At 44.9% G+C, this 22,683-nt stretch overlaps 1 protein-coding gene across 14 annotated transcripts in view; it reads right to left on the minus strand.

The window, feature by feature from the left end:
• The window catches only part of MAPKAP1 (MAPK associated protein 1), a 198,286-nt gene that overhangs the window by 14,340 nt on the left and 161,263 nt on the right, over positions 1-22,683 (minus strand). For 13 of the 14 annotated variants that reach the window (XM_059658042.1, XM_059658040.1, XM_059658038.1 and 10 more), the window contains one exon: positions 10,680-10,817. The exons of the other annotated variant lie outside the window; for it this stretch is intronic. In XM_059658042.1, the coding sequence (XP_059514025.1) occupies positions 10,680-10,817 (138 nt within the window). The remainder of the gene's footprint in view (positions 1-10,679; positions 10,818-22,683) is intronic. 14 annotated transcript variants of the gene reach the window in all.

Raw genomic sequence — 22,683 nt, forward strand, 5'->3', positions numbered from 1 at the left:
TGGGAAGTAATTATCTTGTTTTTAGTAGTCTTTCTTAAATGTACTAGTATATATAGTTCACATTTACTTCAGTGTTTAACACTAGAAGTATTTTGGGTCTTTAGAAGTTTGGTGATGTTTTTGTGACCAGAAATATGCTTTAGGAACTTAACGTTTGTTTATATCAACTAGTCTATGGTAAAATTGGTTTCATTATGCATCATTTTGCTTAAAGTTGCAGTTTCCAAGAACCTACTGACAACATTAATTGAAGACTTACTGTAATTATCTGCTAATTCTATCATCTCTGCCATTTCTGGCTCTGTTTCTACTGACTGATTTTTCTCCTGGTTACAGGACACATTTTCTTGTTTCTTTGTTTAGTAATTTTTGATTGAATGCTGGACACTATACACATTACCTTGTGGGGTGTCTGCATTTTGTTTTCATCTTTAAAGTTCCGGAAGACAGTTAATTTACTTCTGGATCAGTTTGCTCCTTTCAAGACTACTTTTAAAGCTTTTTAGGCAAAGATTGAAGCAATCTTTAATACAGGGCTAGTTTATACTCCTACGATGTGGCCTTTCTGGAGTCACTACCAAATGCCTGGATGCTCCGCTCTGGTTGGCCAGAACTCTATTTTATAGCACCCCAGTGGTTGTTCTCTGACCAGCCCTGTGAGGTCCCACTCTAGGATGCACAGCTGAGTATACAGACCAAGGTTTAAGGGCCTTTTCTATAGCTTTCAGTGTAGCTCCCTCCTCTATACTTTATTTTGCAACTTTCAGTTGCTTCAGCCTCCTCCAACTCTGACCTCTGCCTCCTGACTCCCCCAGCCTGCCGCACTCTCCTTGGGAAACCCTGGGAGAAAGCTGGAGTGATGGGAGGTCTCACCTCATCCGTTTCCCTTCTCTCAGGGCTCATAGTCTTGTGCTGCCTGTTTTCTAGTCATTTATGATAGAAGGGCTAATCTGTTAGCAGTTACCCTGTCCTGGAAGTAGCCTACGGGAGTCTTGTAAGCAAAACACATTTTGATTTTAATGAAAGAATGGCTTACTTTTTCCATGCCTATAAGAATAACTTAAAATCTAAGCACTCCATTTATTTATTATGAAAACACAATTTGGAGCTTGGCAGGAGGCAGGGGAAACAGATTTCCCCCATCATTTATCCAGCTGAGAAATCCTTCACATGGAGTTTTTCAGCAGAAAACAGTCCCTGCCTTTACCCTCTTCTCAATTAGGATCTCTTCTGAAGTTAAAATGAAGAAAAAAAGAGTTTGAGGAAATGGTAATACAAATCTAGAAAAATGTGTAAATATGCAAATTTTCCATTATACCCAGATAACAGTTTTGTTATTATGGGTCCATAGGCCCAGGTCAACAATTAAGGGAAAACTTAATAAGGAAAAAGAATGCTTCTCCCAAGGAGGGAAAAAAGTTGATACCTCAAAAATGTTTTCTATTCTAACAAATATCAATATTCTGTTCAAGGCAAGTAAATTCTTTCTTGTTTATTAATAAGTCCTATGGAAAAATGAGGAAAGTTTATAGGAAATGTAAGAAAACCCACTAGCCAATCCTGATCACAAACACAGACATTCTACATGTTACACAGTTAGCAAACATGCTCCCAACAGCCCCCAGGGAGCAACTGTAGCACCTGATAATGAACTGGGGGGGGGGGGGGGGGAGAGAGGAATGTTCTTTTATTTTTTTAAACAGTTTTGTTTTATTTTTTTAATATATATTTTTATTGATTTCAGAGAGGAAGGGAGAGGGAGAGAGATAGAAACATCAATGATGAGAGAATCATCCATCAGCTGCCTCCTGCACACTTCCACTGGGGATCGAGCCTGCAACCCGGGCATGTCCCCTTGACTGAATCGAACCTCGGACCCTTCAGTCCGCCCGCCAACGCTCTGTCCACTGAGCCAAACCAGCCAGGGCCGGGAGGTGATCTTATCATCTGTGTGGGGCTCAGAGAAGAATCTCCCGCCTCCTAAATTCAGAGTGCTGACCTTCCAGAGACGACACACTGTGCCAAACACTCTTCTCCAGAAATTAGAGACAAGCACACTGGTCGCATCTATCACATGCTGAGGGCAAATAGCAAGAGCTGGTTAAGAACAAGGGGCTGGGTTTGCCTTTCACTACAACCTCGAGACGTTCTCCATTGTGCCTCCCTATTTCTTTGTTGAAGAGCCCCCTAGCTCTTGCACAATCCCAAGTTCCAGAAGCAACTTCTAAATGCTCCAAATGCCCAGGCCGAGTTACGAGTCATCGAGCACTGACTGCAGCCCCTGGACAGAAGCTGCTGAGTTTCTGGAGGAAGCAGCTGGGAGCCCACACAGGCATGCCTAGTGCAAACGTCAGGTGTCAGCTAACGAACAGGTCAGTCAACCGGACACATGCTGGGTTGGCTCCCACGAGCTAAGTTTACAGGGGCCTGGCCAATGTTATCCAGCCCCAGAGAAATGTCCCCTGAAGCGCAGATTGCAGCTTGAGGTTACTGGAAACCAAACTGAGTCAAAAAACTGCAGAATGCAGCCTGGCATTAGATGATGCAAGTTGGCCCCAAGCTTATAGGTTTTCTCCACCTTTATCCCGTGGCACACTCCAGGTCTTTTCCTTCCATACACTTGGAAAAATTGAGGTGGCCTCCCCGGTTGCCTAAACCCATCTCCCAGCAGCTCCCTTGTTTTGGAAGAAGATGATAAATAAATCAAAATGCACTAAGCAGCACTTCCACCGGCACTCGCCTCCTTCACTGAACGTGCACCTCATCAATCACACTATTGTCTGCTTGAAAGGCGAGCCTTGTAAATGTCATATCCACTCAGGCCCAAGGAGAGGCGCATCCACATGCAGCAAGGAGTTTTAATTGGGGAGTGTAATTAAACTAAAAAACCCCAGCAGACTCCCTTTGACAGGATAGATGAAGACCCCTTTTAATAGGGCCTGGAAACATATCTGTTAAAAGGATGAGGCACTGCCTGCTCCTGATTGTGCTCCAGAGTACTTTTATGAAAAGGCAATTCAATAACTGGGGCATTTAATATGTTCGTGTCCATTGTGCTCTGTAATCGAGCAGTACTTACCGTACTTGATCTGGAACTTAGGAAGTAAGTCCTTGTCAGAGAATAACAACACAACATAGCTTGCCCACCTAATGTTAGAAGTGCTGGGACGTCCTGGGCACCGACAGAGCCTGAGGCTGGGCTGCAGCTTCTCTGGGCTACCGGTCCAGGTGAGTATAAATGCAAGTGCCCTACTTACTGGGGCCTACAGTTTGCCGCCACGTGCACGTGCATGGCCATGGCCAGCCACCACCCACCTCAGGTGCAGCTCTTATATTCAGCGCTGGCCAACATCACCCTCATTTCCCTTTTATGTATTCTCCTGAGAATTTAAATATGACAAAACTCCTGGGTACCTCCTCCTTTAGGAACAGGAACACCTGTCACATTGCTGTGTATGTGCATGTATTTTCTCTGCTAGAACTACTCTTGTCAAATAGGGAGAAAAGGAATCAGGTGGTGAGAAAATTCAGTGCATGGGCTCGGGTGTACCCAAGTCAATTTCAGTAACAAAACCTGAGTCCTTCTGCCAACTCTTTGCTGGGAGAGGGGGTTAGGGGCGTGCGCGTGCGTGCGCGCGCACACGCGCACACACACACACACACACACACACACACACACACACACACACACACCATTGGCCTGCAGCTCCACAAGCAAGGTAACAGAATTAGCAAGAACACAGGGCTGTCTTATATGCAGAACATGACAATCCCCTTCAGATGGAATGCTAGTGTCCCAAGGTCAAGGTTAGGGAACCCAGCATCTGGGTAGATCAAGGGAACCTCTAAGCTGGGGCTCAGGTGGGGTACACAGGCAAGATTTCAGACTTCCCCATCTATAGTTTTCGAAAAACAGACACTTAGCTTAATTTGCAAAAACCTTAAAGTCAGTTTGCCTGGCCCCTCGGACTGATTTTTCTTTTTTTAAGGATGGTGGTGAAAGGCTTGTTTGATGACTGCTTTTACTCCCCCATAAAGCCTCCTTGGAGCTCTGCAAAACCTTTGAACACTCTTAATACTGTTTTTTTCCCCCCCGCTATGAGTTGATGAACCCATAAGGACATATAAGTGAATGCTTATAATCTATGAAAACTGGATACTGAATTAAAAGATCAAATATCTTTAGGCTTAAATGAAAACTACATAAAAGCATTTCAGCCATCAATTTGGCTATCACTTCTCGCCAGTATGAATTCTGCTGGAAAAGCTATTTTCGTGCAGATGTGGAATTCAATGGGAAAGACTGACTCGTGTACCAACATCAATCAAAATGTCGACTTCCCTGGCAGCTCTCAACAGTAAGGCAGGTTCAAAGGTCACAGGATAAAGAAAAAGCCAAGCTCTGGTTCAGCTCTAATATCTCCTCGATAGAAGTCTTGCGAAAGTAGCCCCTTCTGTATTAGCCTTGCTTTCATTAATCTTCTTGCCATCTTCTTTAACTAGTCATGCAGAACCGCTCGATAGCGAGACGTATAATGGGGAAGGCCCTGTGCCTATTACCGCGTTAACATTCTCTTAAGCCCCAGTGCAACAATGGGACAGGAAGGCACAGGAAATCTGCAACTGCAGGGTGCAGTGCAGGCAATTCAATTACAGCCCGGCTTACCTATGTAATTCTGACCTATAAAACACAAGAGGCCTTTGTGTCGAACTGGTTTGGCTATTAAGGTTCCTGAAGATCACAACAATGCCGATCTTTTCTATTTAAGCTAAATCAATGTGGACAAATCATTATTCAGGAGCTTTAATTTAATTAGTAAATTAAATACACTACTTTACAGATCTTGTCAAGTACTTATGAAAAGAAAGATTCATTTAAGCAGGAGGTCACCAATAAGCCCAGCTCATTTAACTCACAACCTTAACTGAACCTCATTGCAAATATTCCACAGATTCTATTCACGAGGGGGGCTTACCAGCCTCCCACAGTTGTGTTAACTCAATCCCAGAATTCCTACCCTGTAGCCAAACAGTATTTTGGACAAAAAAACCTCCAATAAACAAACAAACCCCAAACCAATAATCCCCCAACATAACCAGCATCAGCAGAATCAGATTTCCTTTAAATTATACTATTGCAAGAGAATGTAATCAGGTTACCTCTATTATGTTGCTTCCTTAAGATTTTATATTATCTATATTTAATTGAGATACAGAGCTCTTTTCAGCTATATAGACGACAGCTACTTTATTAAGGTTTAAATCCAATTTCTTAATGACAGGCTGCTTCCTTTAAAGACTGAACCTGCACAACCTTTTTATGAGAAAAGCAGATCTGGCCTGGCCGAGCCTGGTACTTTGTTTGAATACAGCTGAGAGTCTCAGATGGGCGCTAATTTCACAGGAAGGTAGGTCCCTTGCCTTTGTTTCAGTGTTGGAATTCGAGGCAAGCACTTAAAGAGAGAGCCTACTGTATTCCAAGCCTAGGCGAGACCTGTGTGACAATGGAGAGTTATTTCTCTCAGCTTATTTAACCATGGTAGCTTCTGATATGGAAACAGTCTCCTTTCCTAGGTGCCATACACATCTTTGTTCAGTTAAAATTAATCCATCTCTTAGAGGTTTGTGACATCCTTCAAAACAGCAAAAGCTATCCTTAGGAGTGGCAAACTCAGACTGAGAAATCACTGATGTAAATAACAATGGCAGCATATGCTATTTTTTTTTTTTTTAAGTCTAGGAAGGCGGAAATTATCCTTAATTTCTGCACTTCTGAGACCCAGATTTCCTCAACTAAGTCTTTTAAGAGTCCATGTTTACATGTCCAATTTTTAAAAAGGCGTGTATCCATTTAGTCATTCAGTTCCAGGGACAGCGCACCAAACCTTCCCTCCGAGAGCACGACCTGTGGGAGAAATCAGGTGGGGAAAGAGCCTCAGAGCTGCTCTTTATGGAGCCTGGCTCCAGAGCCTGGTCCCTCTGGCCCACAATGGACGTAATTATGCGTTTCACTGCAGGCACGCTAATGCTCAGTCCCTCTGCCAAGTCAGCTGTTCACACACTTTTTGGATATGGCATCCATTAAACTTGAGTTGTGTTCCTTATGACGACCAAATTAATGGTTTGACAGCAGCTTTCTCCATAAACACTGCAAACTGGCCATATTTGAAGGTTTTTAAAAATCATTTCTTTTTTTGTTCAAAATCCTGACAAACACGTCTCAAGTAAGACCAGGAACAACTTCATTATCCTCCCTTTTTGTGAAAAAGGCTGTTTAATAACACGTTCGCTCTGTGTTCACAACGAAATTATTTTAGTTGGTCACACATTCTAGTCTTCAGCAAGACACTTGTGTTACAGGAGATAAAAACATGAAAAAGGAAATATATTGCAGAAATCAAAAACCTTATCTACTTCTAGACTCTCTCTCTTTGCCATAATTCATTCAAGAAGGCCCTAAGAATAATTTTTGATGTAAACTCAGCTACAAACATACATCACTATGCTGATAAAAATCACAGGCTAAACTTATGAAATATAGTGACTTTCATTTCTTTAGTGCTGTTAAAATAACTTTTTTCTAAGGTTCAACAGACACAAAAGATAAAAAGGGTTACCATTAATCCTTTAAAAAAAGCAGCAGCAGTTCAGTAGATTAATTCTGTGGTCTGATGATGGTCTTGAAGATGAACTTTTTATAGATTAACTCACTGAATTAATTTGATGAAGATACTGGAAATCATAAAAAAAACCCAGCATCAAGCCGATTCATTTAATACATCTTTGTTTGGGCACTTTAAACATAAATTATGTTGAATAACTTTGGGTTTCTAAATTCTGGCCTCATTCAGTTAAATTTCAAGACAGCAGACATTCCCTGAAGACACCTCTGCAGGCACCTAGACACCTGTGCTAGGGCTTGAGGATACAGAAACCAGGTCCTGGGCCAATCAGTGCAGCATGGAGCGGGGTGGGACAGAGGGGCAGGCCCCACATAAGCACAGCACAGTGTGGGAGGTGCATTACCAGCAGTGTGCACAACTCCTGGCAGAGGGAGAGCCTGGCATTGAGCTGGATCTTGAAGAATGAGTGGGCTGGGCACAGGTAATCGAAGTGAATGTGAGTTAGACGGCCAGGTTGCAGGTATATTCCAGGCAGTGTGGAACAGCAAAAGCACAACATTTCAGGATGGGAAGTTATGGGCTATGAGCCTGGAGTGTCAATGTCTGTAAAGGCTATGCTGAGGAGTCTGAAATATTTGTAAGCCTGTAACTTTCAAGAATTTTTTTTAGTGATCTGAACTATAAGGAACCAAACAGAAGAGCAAAAAGAAAAAAAAAAAATCTCCCAAATGAAGACAGTGTAGGAGCCTCTGGGACAACTTCAAGCATACCAACATTTGCATCATGGGAGTGCCAGAAGGAAAAAAGAGAGAGCAAGAAATTGAAAACCTATTTGGAAAAATGATAGAAAATTTCCCTAACCATAAAGGAAGAAGGCTTACAAGTCCAGGAAGTGCAGAGACCCAAATAGTATGAGAATCCAAAGAAGCCGACACCAAGACACATAATTAAAATGCAAAACACTAAAGACAAAGAGAGAATCTTTTTTTTTTTTTTTTTAAATATATATATTATTGATTTCAGAGAGGAAAGGAGAGGAAGAGAGAGCTAGAAACATCAATGAGGAGAGCAAATCATTGATCGGCTGCCACCTGCACACAGCCTATTGGGGATAGAGCCCATAACCAGGGCATGTACCCTTGACCAGAATCAAACCTGAAACCCTTCAGTCCGCAGGCCAACGCTCTATCCACTAAGCCAAACTGCTAGGACAAAGAGAGAATCTTAAAAGCAGCAAGAAAAGCAGTTGGGCCTGGACAGAGTGACTAAGTTGGTCAAGTATTCTCCATGTACCAAAAGCTTGCTGGTTCGATTCCCAGTCAGGGCACATACCTGCATTGCAGGTTTGAAGAGAAGGCAACTGATTAACGTTTCTTTCTCTCATTGATGTTTCTCTCTCACATTGATGTTTCTCTCTCCCACTCTCTCAACATGTCCTCAGGTGAGGATTAAGAAGAAAATTTTATTTATTTTTTTTTAAAGAAAAGCACTTAGAGAGTTCCCATTAAGACTATCAGCTGTTTTCTCAATAGAAACTTTGTAGGCCAGAAGGGACTCGACAAGAAATATTCAAAGTGATGAAAAGCAAGGACCTACAACCAAGACTACTCTACCCAGCAAAGCTATCATTTAGAATCGAAGGACATATAAAGAGCTTCCCAGACAAGACAAGATGCTAGAACAATGACATCTTTATTGGCTGACAAGCTGGAGTGAGAGGGATTAGGAAGAAGATGTTTATTTAAAAGCAGAGGGAACTGGGCAGCCTTGGGGCAAGGGCCCAAGAGCAGCAGGCAATATTTTCACCAGCCCCTTCCGGCAGCCATCGCAGTCAAGGCCTCACTGGAATGGTGGGAAGGAGGGTGGGCTTGGCCTTCCTCCTTTCCCCCTATACCAGTGGTTGGCAAACCGCGGCTCGCGAGCCACATGCGGCTCTTTGGCCCCTTGAATGTGGCTCTTCCACAAAATACCACGTGTGGGCGTGCACCTATAGTGCGAGTGAAACTTCATGGCCCCGGAGAAATCGGTTTTCGGCCAGGGCGAGTCTATTTTGAAGAAGTGGCGTTAGAAGAAGTGGGGGGTGGACATATAGAGAGGATGAACGAAAGGAGATGGACGAAACAAGTATCCAAGACGAGCGTGGATGGGAGAGTTGGAAGGGGTCGACCTCAGCGAACGTACCTCAATCAGATTGAGGACATTTTTAGCAAAGGCCAGCTTAGGAGTACCCTAATTAAGTTAATAACAATGTACCTACCTATATAGTTTAAGTTTAAAAAATTTGGCTCTCAAAAGAAATTTCAGTCGTTGTACTGTTGATATTTGGCTCTGTTGACGAATGAGTTTGCTGACCACTGCCCTATACCACTACGTTCTCCCTTCTTGCCAAGCTGTACCAATGAATTGAAAGAGAAGACGATGCAGCCCAGCACAACTGGACGGATGGAACAGTGACATGCCCACCCATAAACGGGGCTGTGCGTCAGGTGCCCAGCCTACAGGCCCCGGCAGGGGCTCTGTGCTCTTTAGGCCCCTGTTTAGTCAGTATTAGCTCAAAAACTGGAACCACATTATAAACACCTGTGGGCCTTTACATCTCTTATCATTCCTTATAACATTGTTCTCAAATTTAGTGGACACTGGTAAAAAGGGGAACAACAAAAATTAGATGCTTAAGCCCTAACCGGTTTGGCTCAGTGGATAGAGCGTCGGCCTACGGACTCAAGGGTCCCAGGTTCAATTCCGGTCAAGGGCATGTACCTTGGTTGCAGGCACATCCCCAGTAGGGAGTGTGCAGGAGGCAGCTGATCGATGTTTCTCTCTCATGGATGTTTCTGGCTCTCTATCCCTCTCCCTTCCTCTCTGTAAAAAAAAATCAATAAAATATATTAAAAAAAAATTAGATGCTTAAGTTATACTCCAAGTTACCAAATCAGAACCTACTGGGGTGGGCAGTGGGTAACTACATTTTTATTTATTCTCACATGAGGATATTTTTCCCCCATTGATTTTTAGAGAGTGGAAGGGAGGGGGAGACACACACAGAGAGAGAGAAACATTAATGTGAGAGAGACACATTGATTGGTTGCCGCCTGCACATGGCCTGGCCTCGAGCCTGCAACCCGAGGTACGTGTTCTTGACTAGAATTGAACCCACGACCCTTCAGTCCATCGGTCAATGCTCTAACCACTGAGAAAAACCAGCTAGGACAGTAATTGCATTTTAGGTAAACTCCATTGGAAATGCTAATATGGACCAGACTTTGAGAACCACTGTCTCATAGCCTTCTCTAGGCAACTAACAAATCCTTCTATATTTAAAATTTTTTCTTCCACGGAGGAATTTCAGTGTGATCTGTGTCCTTTCTGCCCCTCAATGCCACTGAAGTCCTAAAAATGATTAACCTAACTGCGACACTCAATTACTAAACTGCAAAAGCATAATATGCCCAAATATACAACCAGACTGTATCTACTTTCATAGTTTTCGCAGAGGATGGCCAACCCGCAGCGATCTCTTCTGCAGGACCAGGCAGGAGTTTAATTACGAGCTGGTAGGTCATGCAACTGCCAATAATCTGGAGGGTGTTGACACCTCGGCATGATGGATATCTAAATCTAGTCTTCAGCTGACAGAGGAAATCCCCCGCTTCCCCGACCTGGCAGGGAAGGAAGGCAGGTCCAGGACTAACTGGCCACGTCCCCCGGAAGGGAAGAGGCAGGAAGCACCAAGGGAAGTGAGGGCTCTGGTGCCGCACAGAGTCAGCAGGAAGGGCCCCTCCTCCCCCGGCGCCCAGGCGAGGCTCCTGGGGTCAGGAGCTGTGAGGTTCTCCGCTGCCATCAAGACGGAGCGGGGGGGGGGGGGGCGGGGGGGGGGAGGGACCATGTCAGGCTCTGGGCACCATAACACAATCCCATTTGATTAAAAGAAATTTCTGGTAATGAATTAAACAGACCCAAGGAAAAAAGGACACGGTGGTGATATATTCTCCTGGCACCCAGCACACAGGGAAGAGGGGAGAGAGAAAGGAGACATAAATAAAAGGGACTACTCACTGGGGCTTTTTTCTTCAGCAAGGTCACAGGCACAGAGCAGGTCAGAATCGATTGAGATGGGTTTCTGCTTAATCCAAAACTTAGTGCTGGCTTTCTGATTCGTAACAGGGTCTATCTCTACTTTGTCTCCAGAGATACCTGTAAGGCCGAGGGGAGGACAAAAAAAGAAGCCACAAGAAGTGGAAGGTGTAAGTGATTTCAGTTTAATCATTCGGCCTGCTTTGTAAATCACACATTGGAGGTACACGAGCTCTTTCTTAGGGCTCTGGGGAAGGCCATGGGCTTAAGACAGACAGAAGTAGACTCCGAATGGCATACAGAAGCTGCAGTTTGGTTTCTCGAGTGGGTGAGGTGAGGGGGTGGACAACCAAAAATTACATAAAAAAGTATTAAGAAATATGCCTTCGTAGATATAACACAGAAACAATTACTTACACGGTGTTAATCCTACATCATCTATATATTACAATTACATAAACTATAAGGCTCATTTAAAAACCAATTATGATCAGTGGTCTGTGTTTTTTTTGTAATCTTCACCCGAGGATATAAAGAAATATATATGTATATATATTTGATTAGAGAGAGAGAGAGAGAACATGGATGCTTCCTATGTGTGAGCAATATCAATCGGTTGCCTCCTGCATGCGGGATCACACCTGCAACCTTTCTGGTTACAGGATGACGCGTCAACCAACTGAGCCACCTCCCCCCCCCCCGCCCCCCACCTCCCAGTGGTCTTTTTTTGTTATTTTAGAATAAGATCTGGGTTGGAGATAAATCTGTACTATCACCTATATGTAACATTAGCCTAAATAGCCAAGCTACCAATGAAGTTTCTAATTGGAAAATCTCACAAACTAAAAATGGGAAAAACCTCTCTCTTCCCTTCTCTGACATTACCCACGCTAGACTCAAAGGAAGTCGCAGGAGGATCAAAGGTTCTTCACATAAAGCCGTCCAGGTTTAAGTGCTGGAGCCTGGCTTCAGGCTGTGGAGGTCACTGCTCCACGGAGGGAGAGTCAGCAGGGGGTGGGCTTTATGCCACAGGACTTTTTAACAGGGATCCAGAAAGTTACATCCTGGCACTTCAGGTTCCCCCTCAGAATTGAGACAGACGTGCCACACTGCGCAGGGACTGCAAGCAAAGGTGTCAGGACGCAGGTGGCGCCCAGGACGGAGGGTGTCCTGGGTACCAGTGGACGTGCACAGCGCTGCTCCCTGGTCACGAGCAGTATAGGTTCAGCCTGACACACACAACCCAGGCCAGATGCTCTCTCTTTCCTCTTCCGCTGAAAACTGAGGATTTCTGTTTATGAAGTGAGACAAAAACCTCCAACATGCCTGCCAGAGTGGGCCCCAGATGGAGTCTTGAAAGTAATTAATTTTCAGGCCATAGTTTAAAGGTCAGGGTTAAAGTGAAAAGAGCAAAATGAAGTAAAGATATTAGGAATAAAACAATCAAATGTGCACACTGTAATAGAAAAGACAACCAGAGTTAATATATTTCATTCTCTGGATCACCCTTAGGAATGTTTTAATATAATGTGAGAAAACTTAGCAGGCCAAAAGAAAAAGCAGATTAAAAAACAGTTCAATTATAAAAATACCAACAACAAAACCCCACAAAACCCTCACAATGATCATAGTCTCAAAGCAAATTAAAAAACAAAACAGAAAGAAAACATACACAAACAAAATCCTAATGCTTAGGTCTACCATAGACTCCATTTGGTTCTATTTTATCTTATGAATAAAGAAATCCCACATATAGGACAAAGGCAGGAGACTACAGGGAGTCTCGTCAGCTGTCTTCGGAGACAGTGCAATACGGTTGCTTCCCTGGCCATTATTCTGTGGTCTTTGGAAAAGACAAACAATTGGTATTTTTTTTATTAATCGCATGCTGGAATTTGTCATTAGACATATTTCAGGGACACCATATTTCAATTAGGCATAATGTCATAAGTCCAATTGACTCTGGACGCTCGGGTCTAGATGATTTCAGGAGGGCAAGAATGTATCAGGAGACCGATTTTATTACATTTCACTTAAAATAGATTATGACCACCCAGTTACACTCTTCCCTCCAATTTGGTCATTAATTGTTAAAGGTCTGGACATTTCTATAGTTCCCTGACAGAAGAGAAGTACTTACGCCATGGTTGTTGGGAGCAAGTGTTTTGTTTTGTTTTGGTCCCCTCTCCTTCTTCTGCTTATTCTGACATTTATAAAAGTCAAAATGAGCAGAGCAAAATAAATGTGCATCTCTCTTCTGTGGAACAGACCCTGCCCACATTTCTTTCTCAGAGAGAGAAGGGGGGAAAAAATCATCACCAGAGAGACAGGGTTTTAAAATTTTGTTCTACGGCCCTGTAACTCCTGAAGCCGTAGTCAGTCAATATTGTTAATGTACCTTGTTAATTTGATAGGATTTGTCAGGTAACTCCACTGGAAAATTATATAAAACTGTTCCAGATGAAAAGATGATAGTGACATGAATTAAAGTGATAGAACAACAGTGGAATATAAACCAGAAATGACACCCAAAGTGGCTGTTGATTTATTGCCGTCCTGAGTTTGGTTCTGGGCTCCCATGTATATTAGTGCTACAAATCTGGGTCCATTTAGCAGAGGGATGCTCATACATACATCACCAGCTCCTGCTCCGAGCCAAGGTCACTCCCCATGGCATCAATCTTTTCAACAGAGCCTACTTCACAAAGCAGGGCTTTTGTAACCATCTCAGATGTAACAGGCTTTAGTCCTCTTTCATCTTTCTTTTATCATGTAAAGTACACTTTAACTTCTATTATTTTTATCTGCAAATTGTTACAGTATAGTTCATCCATTACAGGCTATATCTCCACATCAATTGCCCAAGCTCTGTGCAGCCACAAGAACACTTTCCCAATGACGCCCTTTCCTGGGGTTATTGTGCAGTCACTGTTCAGAGAGGAGAACCCCAAGTCTGGGGTTTGAGGATGAAGACGTGGGAGATGAATGCATTAGGTTCACGATGGGCAGGCAGGTGGAACACCACTTAAACAATTGGCGTGTTCCGAAAAAGGTGCGCGTAAATCAGATTTTTTTTCTGAATCAAATCACATTTCCCACTGACTTCTAGTTCCAGAGATACTTTATCTTCATTTTGGATTGATCTGTAATTGGCAGGGGCCCCCAACACTTGAGTTTTAAGTTTCTCTGCCCTGCAGGCTCTCAGTCAAGTAGTTAATGATCTGTAAAACCCTCGCCTGCCTAGAGGAGTCACTATTTAAAGGAACCTGTAGGGGAATCTTTTCTGATGGGAAAATCCTTTTGTACAATTAAATAATCTCATCCTCCTTGAGGTGTGTGTGAGTCTCAGCGTCTTCAAGCAGGGCCCACGGCCCCACGGGACCCTGCTGGCTCTGGCTGGAGAAGTGGCAGCTCTCTAATTCTGGCCCCGGGGGGCCGGAGGCAGTCCATGGCAGGAGCCCAGGCTCCTGAGCACACCCAGCCCCCACTGCTGAAGAGAGAGCCTGCAGAATCCAGCCTGGCAGCAGAGACCTCTTTTGTCCCTGACCTGGGAGTCCAATGGATGTCTCCTTTTTGGTTGGAAGGAGGAGGCAGGCTGGTGGAAAGGAGACCAGTTAGGAGGCTGGTACCACAGTCCAGGCCAGGGGCTAAGAGGGGTGAACATTAACTGGCACCAACCATGTGCCAGCATGGCTAGAAACCCTTTGTGTAAGGGTTTCAAGTCTCACAACCTTATAAAGTTGGTTACTACACTTATCCCTATCTTATAGGGGAGGAAACTGGAACAGGGAGGTTAAGTAACTTGTCCAAGATTGCACAGCTAAAAAGTGAGAAAGCCAGGCAATGAGGCTCCAGAGGTGTCCTCTCAGCCACTACACTATTCCACAAGAACTGTGCCGGGTGTTCACACAGCACACCCCAGGGGAGGGGAAGGTGCTTGTCTAAGGCTGGGGAGCTTCTAAGTGGAAAAGCCATTTTCACACCCACAGATTTTTGGTTCCCAAATATGGTTCTTTGCATTGCTCTGCACAGACTCATTCAGTTGAGTCAAGAGGATATAATGAGGAACTCTGCCCACCCAGTTTTAGTCTTCTCTCTCAATTTTCACCAAGGAACAAACAGATATTCAAATGTGACAATAAGTACACACCTATTTCTGCTCATACATGGGAAATCCTATCAGTACTCTTTTGTGTTTTTGGGCTGCTGAACATGCTTTTGGTTTTCCTGACTCAAGTTTTAGTAAAGCCACTGAAAGAAAGGCAGAGGCACTCCTTAAAGTGTTGCTATGCACTAGTTTCAAGTAATTCAAATCACAAACATATGTCCAAGAAAACAAGGGAAGCCTGCTTTTGTTAAGTGTGTATTTCTCCAACTTAAATGGCCAACAACAGAGGATTGGCAAATCCAACCATGACGCAATAGAACACAACCAAGAAAAATTATGTGTGAGGAAAGCCTAACTTGGAGAAATTCTTACATCATGTGAAAAGTACAGAAAAAACATTTATAGAAAAGAGATGAAAAGGATATGCTGCAAACTGGCAACGGTGGTCAATTCTGGCTACATCCTTTCCTTTTCTGTAATAAATTTCCAAATAAAATTTTACCCAAATAAATCTAAACCTTTTAAAAAGTTGACTTCTTGGGGGTTTCCATTTCAGAATTCAGCATGATTGAATTCTGTCCTGGATAATCATGACAAGTGATGGCAACTGAAGGTTATTCCATCTGGCAGGTCTCAGTACCCAAGACCTAGCTGCTGGGAAGGGCTCCATTATGCCCAATCTGTGCCTCCCTCACAGTGGTGCCCGGAGGCTCCGCCCTACCAGCCATGGCAGGTAAGGAACAACAGAGCCCAGGTCAGCCCCTTCCTCCGGAAACAAGTGAGGCCATTGGCCTCCTTTACCAGGTCTCCCCTACGCACCGATCCTCAGCCACCTGCCACGACCTGTTCATGCTCCCACTTCTGACAGCTTCCCGATACGGGGAGTCCAGCTTCACTGGAAGCGAACTATCACACCTCCGTCAGGGGCAGAAAACACCGCCTGATGGCTGTGCCACATCAACGCCGGCATAAAAATCCTTCCTTAACAAGACAGCTCAGAATAAACAAAAATGCAACTCAGCCACAGACACAACTCTCTGGGGCAGCGGTTCTCAACCTGTGGGTCGCGACCCCTTTGGTGGTCGAACGACCCTTTCACGGGTCGCCTAAGACCATCCTGCATATCAGGTATTTACATTACGATTCATAACAGTAGCAACATGACAGTTATGAAGTAGCAACGAAAATAATTTTATAGTTGGGTCACAACATGAGGAACTGTATTTAAAGGGCCAGAAGGTTGCCCTGACCGGTTTGGCTCAGTGGATAGAGCATCGGCCTGCGGACTCAAGGGTCCCAGGTGGTCCCAGGTTCGATTCCGGTCAAGGGCATGTACCCTGGTTGCGGGCACATACCCATTAGGGAAGTGCAGGAGGCAGCTGATCGATGTTTCTCTCTCACCGATTTTCTAACTCTCTGTCCCTCTCCCTTCCTCTCTGTGAAAAATCAATAAAATATATTTTAAAGGGCCAGAAGGTTGAGAATCACTGCCCTGGGGAAATGATTTGTCCACAGCTTTAGCGTTGCAAGGAGACACTTGCCCGTTTTAACTAACCAGAGATTTCCATGCAAGGAAACGAGCACTGCATGTCCTCCTCCGCTAACACAGACTGAACCTCCTGTGAGCAGCCCCAGCGCAGGTCCTTGGTGTAGACCACACTGCCAGGAAGGCGGTGGCAGCCCGTTTTAGATTTAAAGGCAGTAGTGCAGAGAGGTGAGGGGCAGGGACTTCAGGTCCCAGAGTTCTGAGTTCAGGCATCAGCTTGCCTACTTCCTAACTGTGTGACTTTGGCCCAGTTGCTACAGAATAGTGATGTACCGGCCTCATGGACTCGTAGGATTAAGTGAAATAAGGCTTGTAAAGTGCTTGGCATGGTGATTAATTCATAGCTAGTGACCCATGCTACTATTCTCGTGACTATTACTATCAGGGGTTAGGCATTGGGCTGTGACACAGATCGAGTGACAAGGGCAGAACAACGAAGCTGAGGGAGCACAGAGGGATGGGGACAAGGGACTGCTGGCCGCAAGCTGAGGGTGAGGGGAATTCTCTCTGGGACCTGCTCTACACCCCAGCTTTGGAAGTACCAGGATCCACGACTGTGCAGCTGGGAACACCAATGCCCTCATACCCACGAATCCTTACAATACCTCCGGTCACCAGGCACCTCCCCCCTGCGACCTCCAAGAGTGCAACTCAACAGCAGGAGGAATGTCCTCATACCTGGAGCTGTGGAAACATTTATGCGGGGGAACCCCATCCCCTAAGGCCTGTAGGTCATTAACCTGGAGATCTTGATTTTTGCCAGCATATTTCCACTGATGTTATCCTGTTCTCCCTCAGCGAGCCTGACCTTGCTCCTTTGTAAAATAGGGTACCAACAGTACCAGTTCCTGGGGTGTCATGAAAATGGAATGGCATAAGCACATAAAAAACTTAAGGAGAGTGCCTGGCACATAAAAAAGGGCTCCATCAATCATCCCTAAAATTATTACTAAAGATGAACCTCAGAAAAGTGAAATGATGCATTTGCCCAGGGTGAATCAAGTTAGCAAATGGCAAAGCTGGGCTGAACTCCAGCCTAGCAAACCAAGTCGAGTGTGTTCTGACCCACCAGCTATTTCCTACTGTCCCAGAGGAGGCTGCTTGACTCAGGAGCACACCTCCCGTGAGAGACACTTAAAATGCCCTTCTAGGAAGCTAAAACACCAGTTTGGCAAAAATTAGAGCATTTGATTTTCCATGCCTCAGTGTATTTCCTGAGTTATTGTTTATTTGCTCAGACATCACGAGCTGTGGTTCATTCATCAATTTCCTACAACTCTCAGCCTAAGACTACAAAATCCCCACTGTTGTTAAATCCTGGAGTAGCTTTTTGTACAAGTCTACAATCCTCTTGTCTTCGAGTTACCTAGAGCCCGCGGAAGCCTGGGAAAGCCTCCTGGGAGTGCCACTGAACAACTCTTTGCCAGAGTGGATTTCGCTGAATCTACACAGCCAATCAATAGCGTCCACAGAGCAGTCAGGGAAGTCTTTGCAAGTTGTCTGAATTTACACATAGGATCAGACACGCAGGCTGTTTGGGCTTAACGAGACCTCAGAGATCACCTAGTCTGGGGCTTTCATTCTCCATAAGAAGAAATGGAGGCTCAGGGCAGGGACACGACTTGTCTAATGTCACCCATTGATGACAGATCTGTGACCATAATTCACATCCCCATACCATCTGGCCAGGGCTTAAACAGACCAGCTCTCCTGTCTTACTGTGCAGTGCTCACACAGTGGGTATATTCACACAGTCATCAACTGCATCAATAATACAAACCCAGTGGTAGTAATGCCATAATGACCAAGACCGGTCACCAGGAGGGGCTTGACGCTGGGTCCCGCAGCACGCCAGGTCTGGGTCTCGCGTGATTTTGCGTGCTGGGCTTCTAGTTACAATATAAAAGGCACAGCCGCGGCAACATGTTAGGAACCCAAAACAGATGAAATGCGAGCGTGGCGAGCCTGATGTTCCTGAGATCAAGAGGGTACTGGAGCCCAGGATCGCCGGTTTCCTTCGAGGGGGTAACCATCCGAAACCATTTGGGAACCTAGCTAACAGCTGCCCATTCCAATGTGTGGTCAGCGGCAATTCTAAGTGTACTTGACTAGACCATGAGCCTTGATGCAAACTAAGGGGCGGCTTACACATGAATGAGACCGTGAATGTGCAGCAACACTCGACAAGCCCGTGGCATCAGGGCAGAGCTTACAGCACGAGTCCAGGGACTGTTTAACTCCAGGAGCGCCTGCTCTCGACTGAGGGCTGCTTTCTCTCTGTAGAGAAAGCAGTTACGAAGACTTTGTACTGGGGCAGCTAGAGCCCCAAACTAAATATTCTCCTGGAAAACAGATACCTCGGGTGAGCTTATGATGCGAGTGGAAGCAGAAATGCCGTTTCCTAAGATAATTTATAGTATCACCCATAGAGTGGGAACATCAGGTCGTCCCACATTCCGGCCCAGGTACATGGCCAGCGCTCAAGTGCCAAGGAGAGGAAGTGGTTAAAAGAATACAGAACCTTGATGGCCTCTCAGATATCCTATCCCATTAATTCTATTATGCCAGCAGTGCACATCTTTTTCCAATTCTCAATTCTTTCTCAGCCACCTGAGGAACCTGACACATTGTCATCGGCAACCTGGATTACTCAGCAGGAATTCTCAAAAAAGCAGATCTGGGAGCAGGCAACTAGAGGGAAGTACAGTTAGAAAAAGCCCCCCGAGTTCCCGACATTCCCAGGCAGATTTCCCCTCAGCCCCATCACTGCGTTAAGCACTGATGGGGTAAAGGAACTGGATAGTATCTGTCTTGCTCTCATAAGTTCATTAGTGTTTTTTCTGTTCTAGTCTAAATTTTGGTTCAGAAAATGTTGCCACAGCAGGGACAGAACAATCACTTAATACTAAATTGTCATCCTCAAATGACTCAATGGACCCAGGGATTTTGGAGCCAAGCGGGATGCATGTCTCCTGATCATTTTAGTGTCTTTGAAGGGAGAAGGGTTATCTCCTTAGTATTTGAAAAGAAAATGAAACAGAAATGTGGAAGGAGGAGCAATCCACTTCTTAAGAACATGCATTGCCAGATTATGTAATTACTTCAACTATACACCATAGGTATCCCATCAGAAAATAACAGGGCGAACATTTTGCCCACACAGCCACAGAGATCTACTTTTAGCATCAGCGGGAGCCCGAGGAGTAATCAAGCCCAGGCACAGCTGTTTGCTTTCACGCACACAGTCTTGTGTTGCTAATGTGTTTAAGTCTGCACATTGTATATGAAAAAATAACTCTATAATAAGGTCTTCCTTGAATGCTGACTTATAGATATTAACTAGGGAGTTAAATAATAATGGAGATCGGACAGATAAACCAGGGAAGACAAGAGATGGCAAATATGCTGCCTCCCATCATGCTCAGGCCCAGGGCAGACATTTTTAATCAATCACAGAGTTTCTTTATGCTGCCTGGGGATGCGTTCAAGATGCTGCCTCAGCATAATGCTCTGGGCAGCCCTTACAAACCTGACTGGAGCGGGTTTATGAGATGAAAGCTCACTGCCTTCTCTACGATATGTGCTATTGGTAATTTTGATAAATAACTACTGTGATCACAAGTATTGTGATTATACATGTGGATTGTTTTATGAAGAGATAATGGAGGTAACCTTTTGGTAGAGGTTATTTTATAGTATAGTCTTTGTTTAAAAATATTTTTATTGATTCCAGAGAGGAAGGGAGAGGGAGAGAGATAGAAGCACCAATGATGAGAGAGAATCATCGATCGGCTGCCTCCTGCATGCCCCCTACTGGGGATCAAGCCCACAACCTGGGCATGTGCTCTGACCGCAATCGAACTATGACCTTCTGGTTCATAGGTTGATGCTCAACCACTAAGCCACTGGCTGGGCATAATATAGTCTTTATCTGGAAATCCAATACAGAATTTGTATAGCCTATACAGAATTGTTAGGCTATATATGCAATATGACACAGATGATATATTATGTATTTGTATCATGGTCTGAATTCAAGGTATATTATGTTTCCTTTTGGTGACTTGGAGACAGTCTCTATTGACCAATGATATGGTGAAGGAATCAAGTTAGCGCAAGTGGCACAATTATCGAAGCATTTCCCAGCCTGAGACTGTCAGGAAAACCAGGCTGCCTGCCCAGTCAGGAGAAACAAGCCTTGGACAAAGAGATAAGAGGCAAGAAAGTCCTTTGAATGCTCTGAGGCTGTTTCCTGAACCCCACAATTAAGGGGAGATTCTGGGCGGGCAGGTCTGGGATGGGCCAGGGACTTGGTGGTTCTGATGCAGGGTCAGGAAAGGAAGTGCTGCTCCGAGGCGCCGTGTGGATGAGAGGTGAACGTGGGGTGTCCTTGTCCTCTCTGCCTGTTTTTTACCTGGATTTCTGAGTGTCCCCTGGGCAGGTGCATCATAATCCAGCTTCTGCCAGCCAGCCCAACAAATACTCCTTGCCAGAATACTGTGGGCTTTCTAGATCATGGCTGGTATTCTCCATCTGACCCTTTTAGTTGCAGTTTTCCCCAAACCTACTTCCCCCTGCCATCTCGGCATGTTTGGGTATCACCCATGTCTTAGCACCTGATCCTATGGTCAGCCACATAGAATCGGGCAAATGGAAGATCAAGTCATGAAAGAAACCCCGACTTGGTACAAGCTCAAGCAAAGCCTACACTTACGGGCATCTGTACTTCTAGGCCCAACATAGGGGAAGCAGACAAGACAAAATATTCCAAGAATGTTTTCAGGAAATACAGGAATGGTTAGCCATAGCGGCTTTGTTTGGTGAGCTTTCCAGAGCAGGGATGGCAAATCAATTTCGACTTCAGAACCAGCTCCCCAGTGATTGGCAGGGGCCGCTCAGAGGGCTGTGCTGGGAAGGATTCTGAGGTCAGGTCCAGGCCCAGAGGGAAGTGCAGCAACTGACTAACAACGTGAATGGAGGGTGAAATAGTGGCACCCAAGCCACACTGACACAGCTCCGCAGGCCAGGATGAGGGAAGAGTGAGGGATGTGCAGAAAATTTAAAACTGGTCAAAGCGAAGTAATCACTTCCTTTGTGCAGGCAAGTTATTAGACTGAGGCATCTGTGGCATGAGGGGCTGGGTTTAGCATATGTATTGGGGTTCAGTCCCAGTTCTCCGACTAAGACTGGATATCCCACTATATATCTGGTGGCTCGGGGTGAGGGTATGGGAGTTAGTACCTATGAAGTAATAGCGCTGTGCCAGGAAATGCTAAGTGCTTTGTCTACATCACGGTATTTCATTAACTCCTCCAAGCCTGTTTCCTCAGGTATGAAATGGAAATAACATCATCAGTGTGCTGTGTGGATTAAATAAGGTAACAGGGGTGAAAGTTCACTGTACACTGGAAACTGTTATAGAACTAGCGTATTAGTGCAATGCCGATTCGCATTCAAGGCATAGGATAGTAGTTAGCCATCAGACTCGGCCTCAGACAGACTTGGGTTCTGATTCTGGCTTCATTACTTACTAGATTCTTCCCTACACCCCAGTTTCCTCAGATGAAATACGGAGATAATATCAGCACTAGCTAACAAGAGTGCTACAATTACAGGAGACAAAGCATGTAAGAGAGTGATCAGCAAATGCTTGGCACATAGCAAGCCCTTGATAAACCATAACTGCTTTAAAAAATTATAATTCTTCTTGTGAATACTCTTTACAAAGAATAGATCTTTGCCATAGATTTCATTAATAGACACCCCAAAACTCTTCAATTATTAGAAAAGTCTGGCGAAAAACTGGTTTAAGTTTGGGTCCTGCAGATCAAAGTTTGACTCTCTCATCCCGACAGCAGAAATCAGCGGCAGGTGGTAAAAGTGGAGCAGCGGCCACCACTGCCCTCAGAAGACAAGAGCTGAGCTGGCACCGGGGCTGGGAACCCTGGCCCCTGCTGTGTGAGGACCACGGAGGCCGAGTGGCCCGTGGTTTTCTGTGGACTCGGCAGCATGGTTGGGTGAATGCGCACACAGACACTACACTTAGGAACCTGCCACAGGGGGCGAGTGAACCTCTGCTCTGACTGACAGGGCGGGCGAGCGGAGGCGGCCATCCATCACTGTCAGGAAAGATCTGAAGCACCTCGCTAGTCAGTTGAAATAAAATAAATTATTTACTGATCTCAGGGTCCAGATGCTCATTTGAATGCTCATAAAGGGTGTGCTGTTTACTCTGTGGTGGATTCTGTTTCAGGAAGGAAGGATTTCTGGATCTCTGTGTGCAGGTGTTTGTTGTTGTCAGAATGAAAGGGTGTTATTATCTGCTTTGCAAG

The sequence above is a fragment of the Myotis daubentonii genome, chromosome 11 (genome assembly GCF_963259705.1).
Source record: "Myotis daubentonii chromosome 11, mMyoDau2.1, whole genome shotgun sequence".
In the NCBI taxonomy this organism is placed as follows: domain Eukaryota; kingdom Metazoa; phylum Chordata; class Mammalia; order Chiroptera; family Vespertilionidae; genus Myotis; species Myotis daubentonii.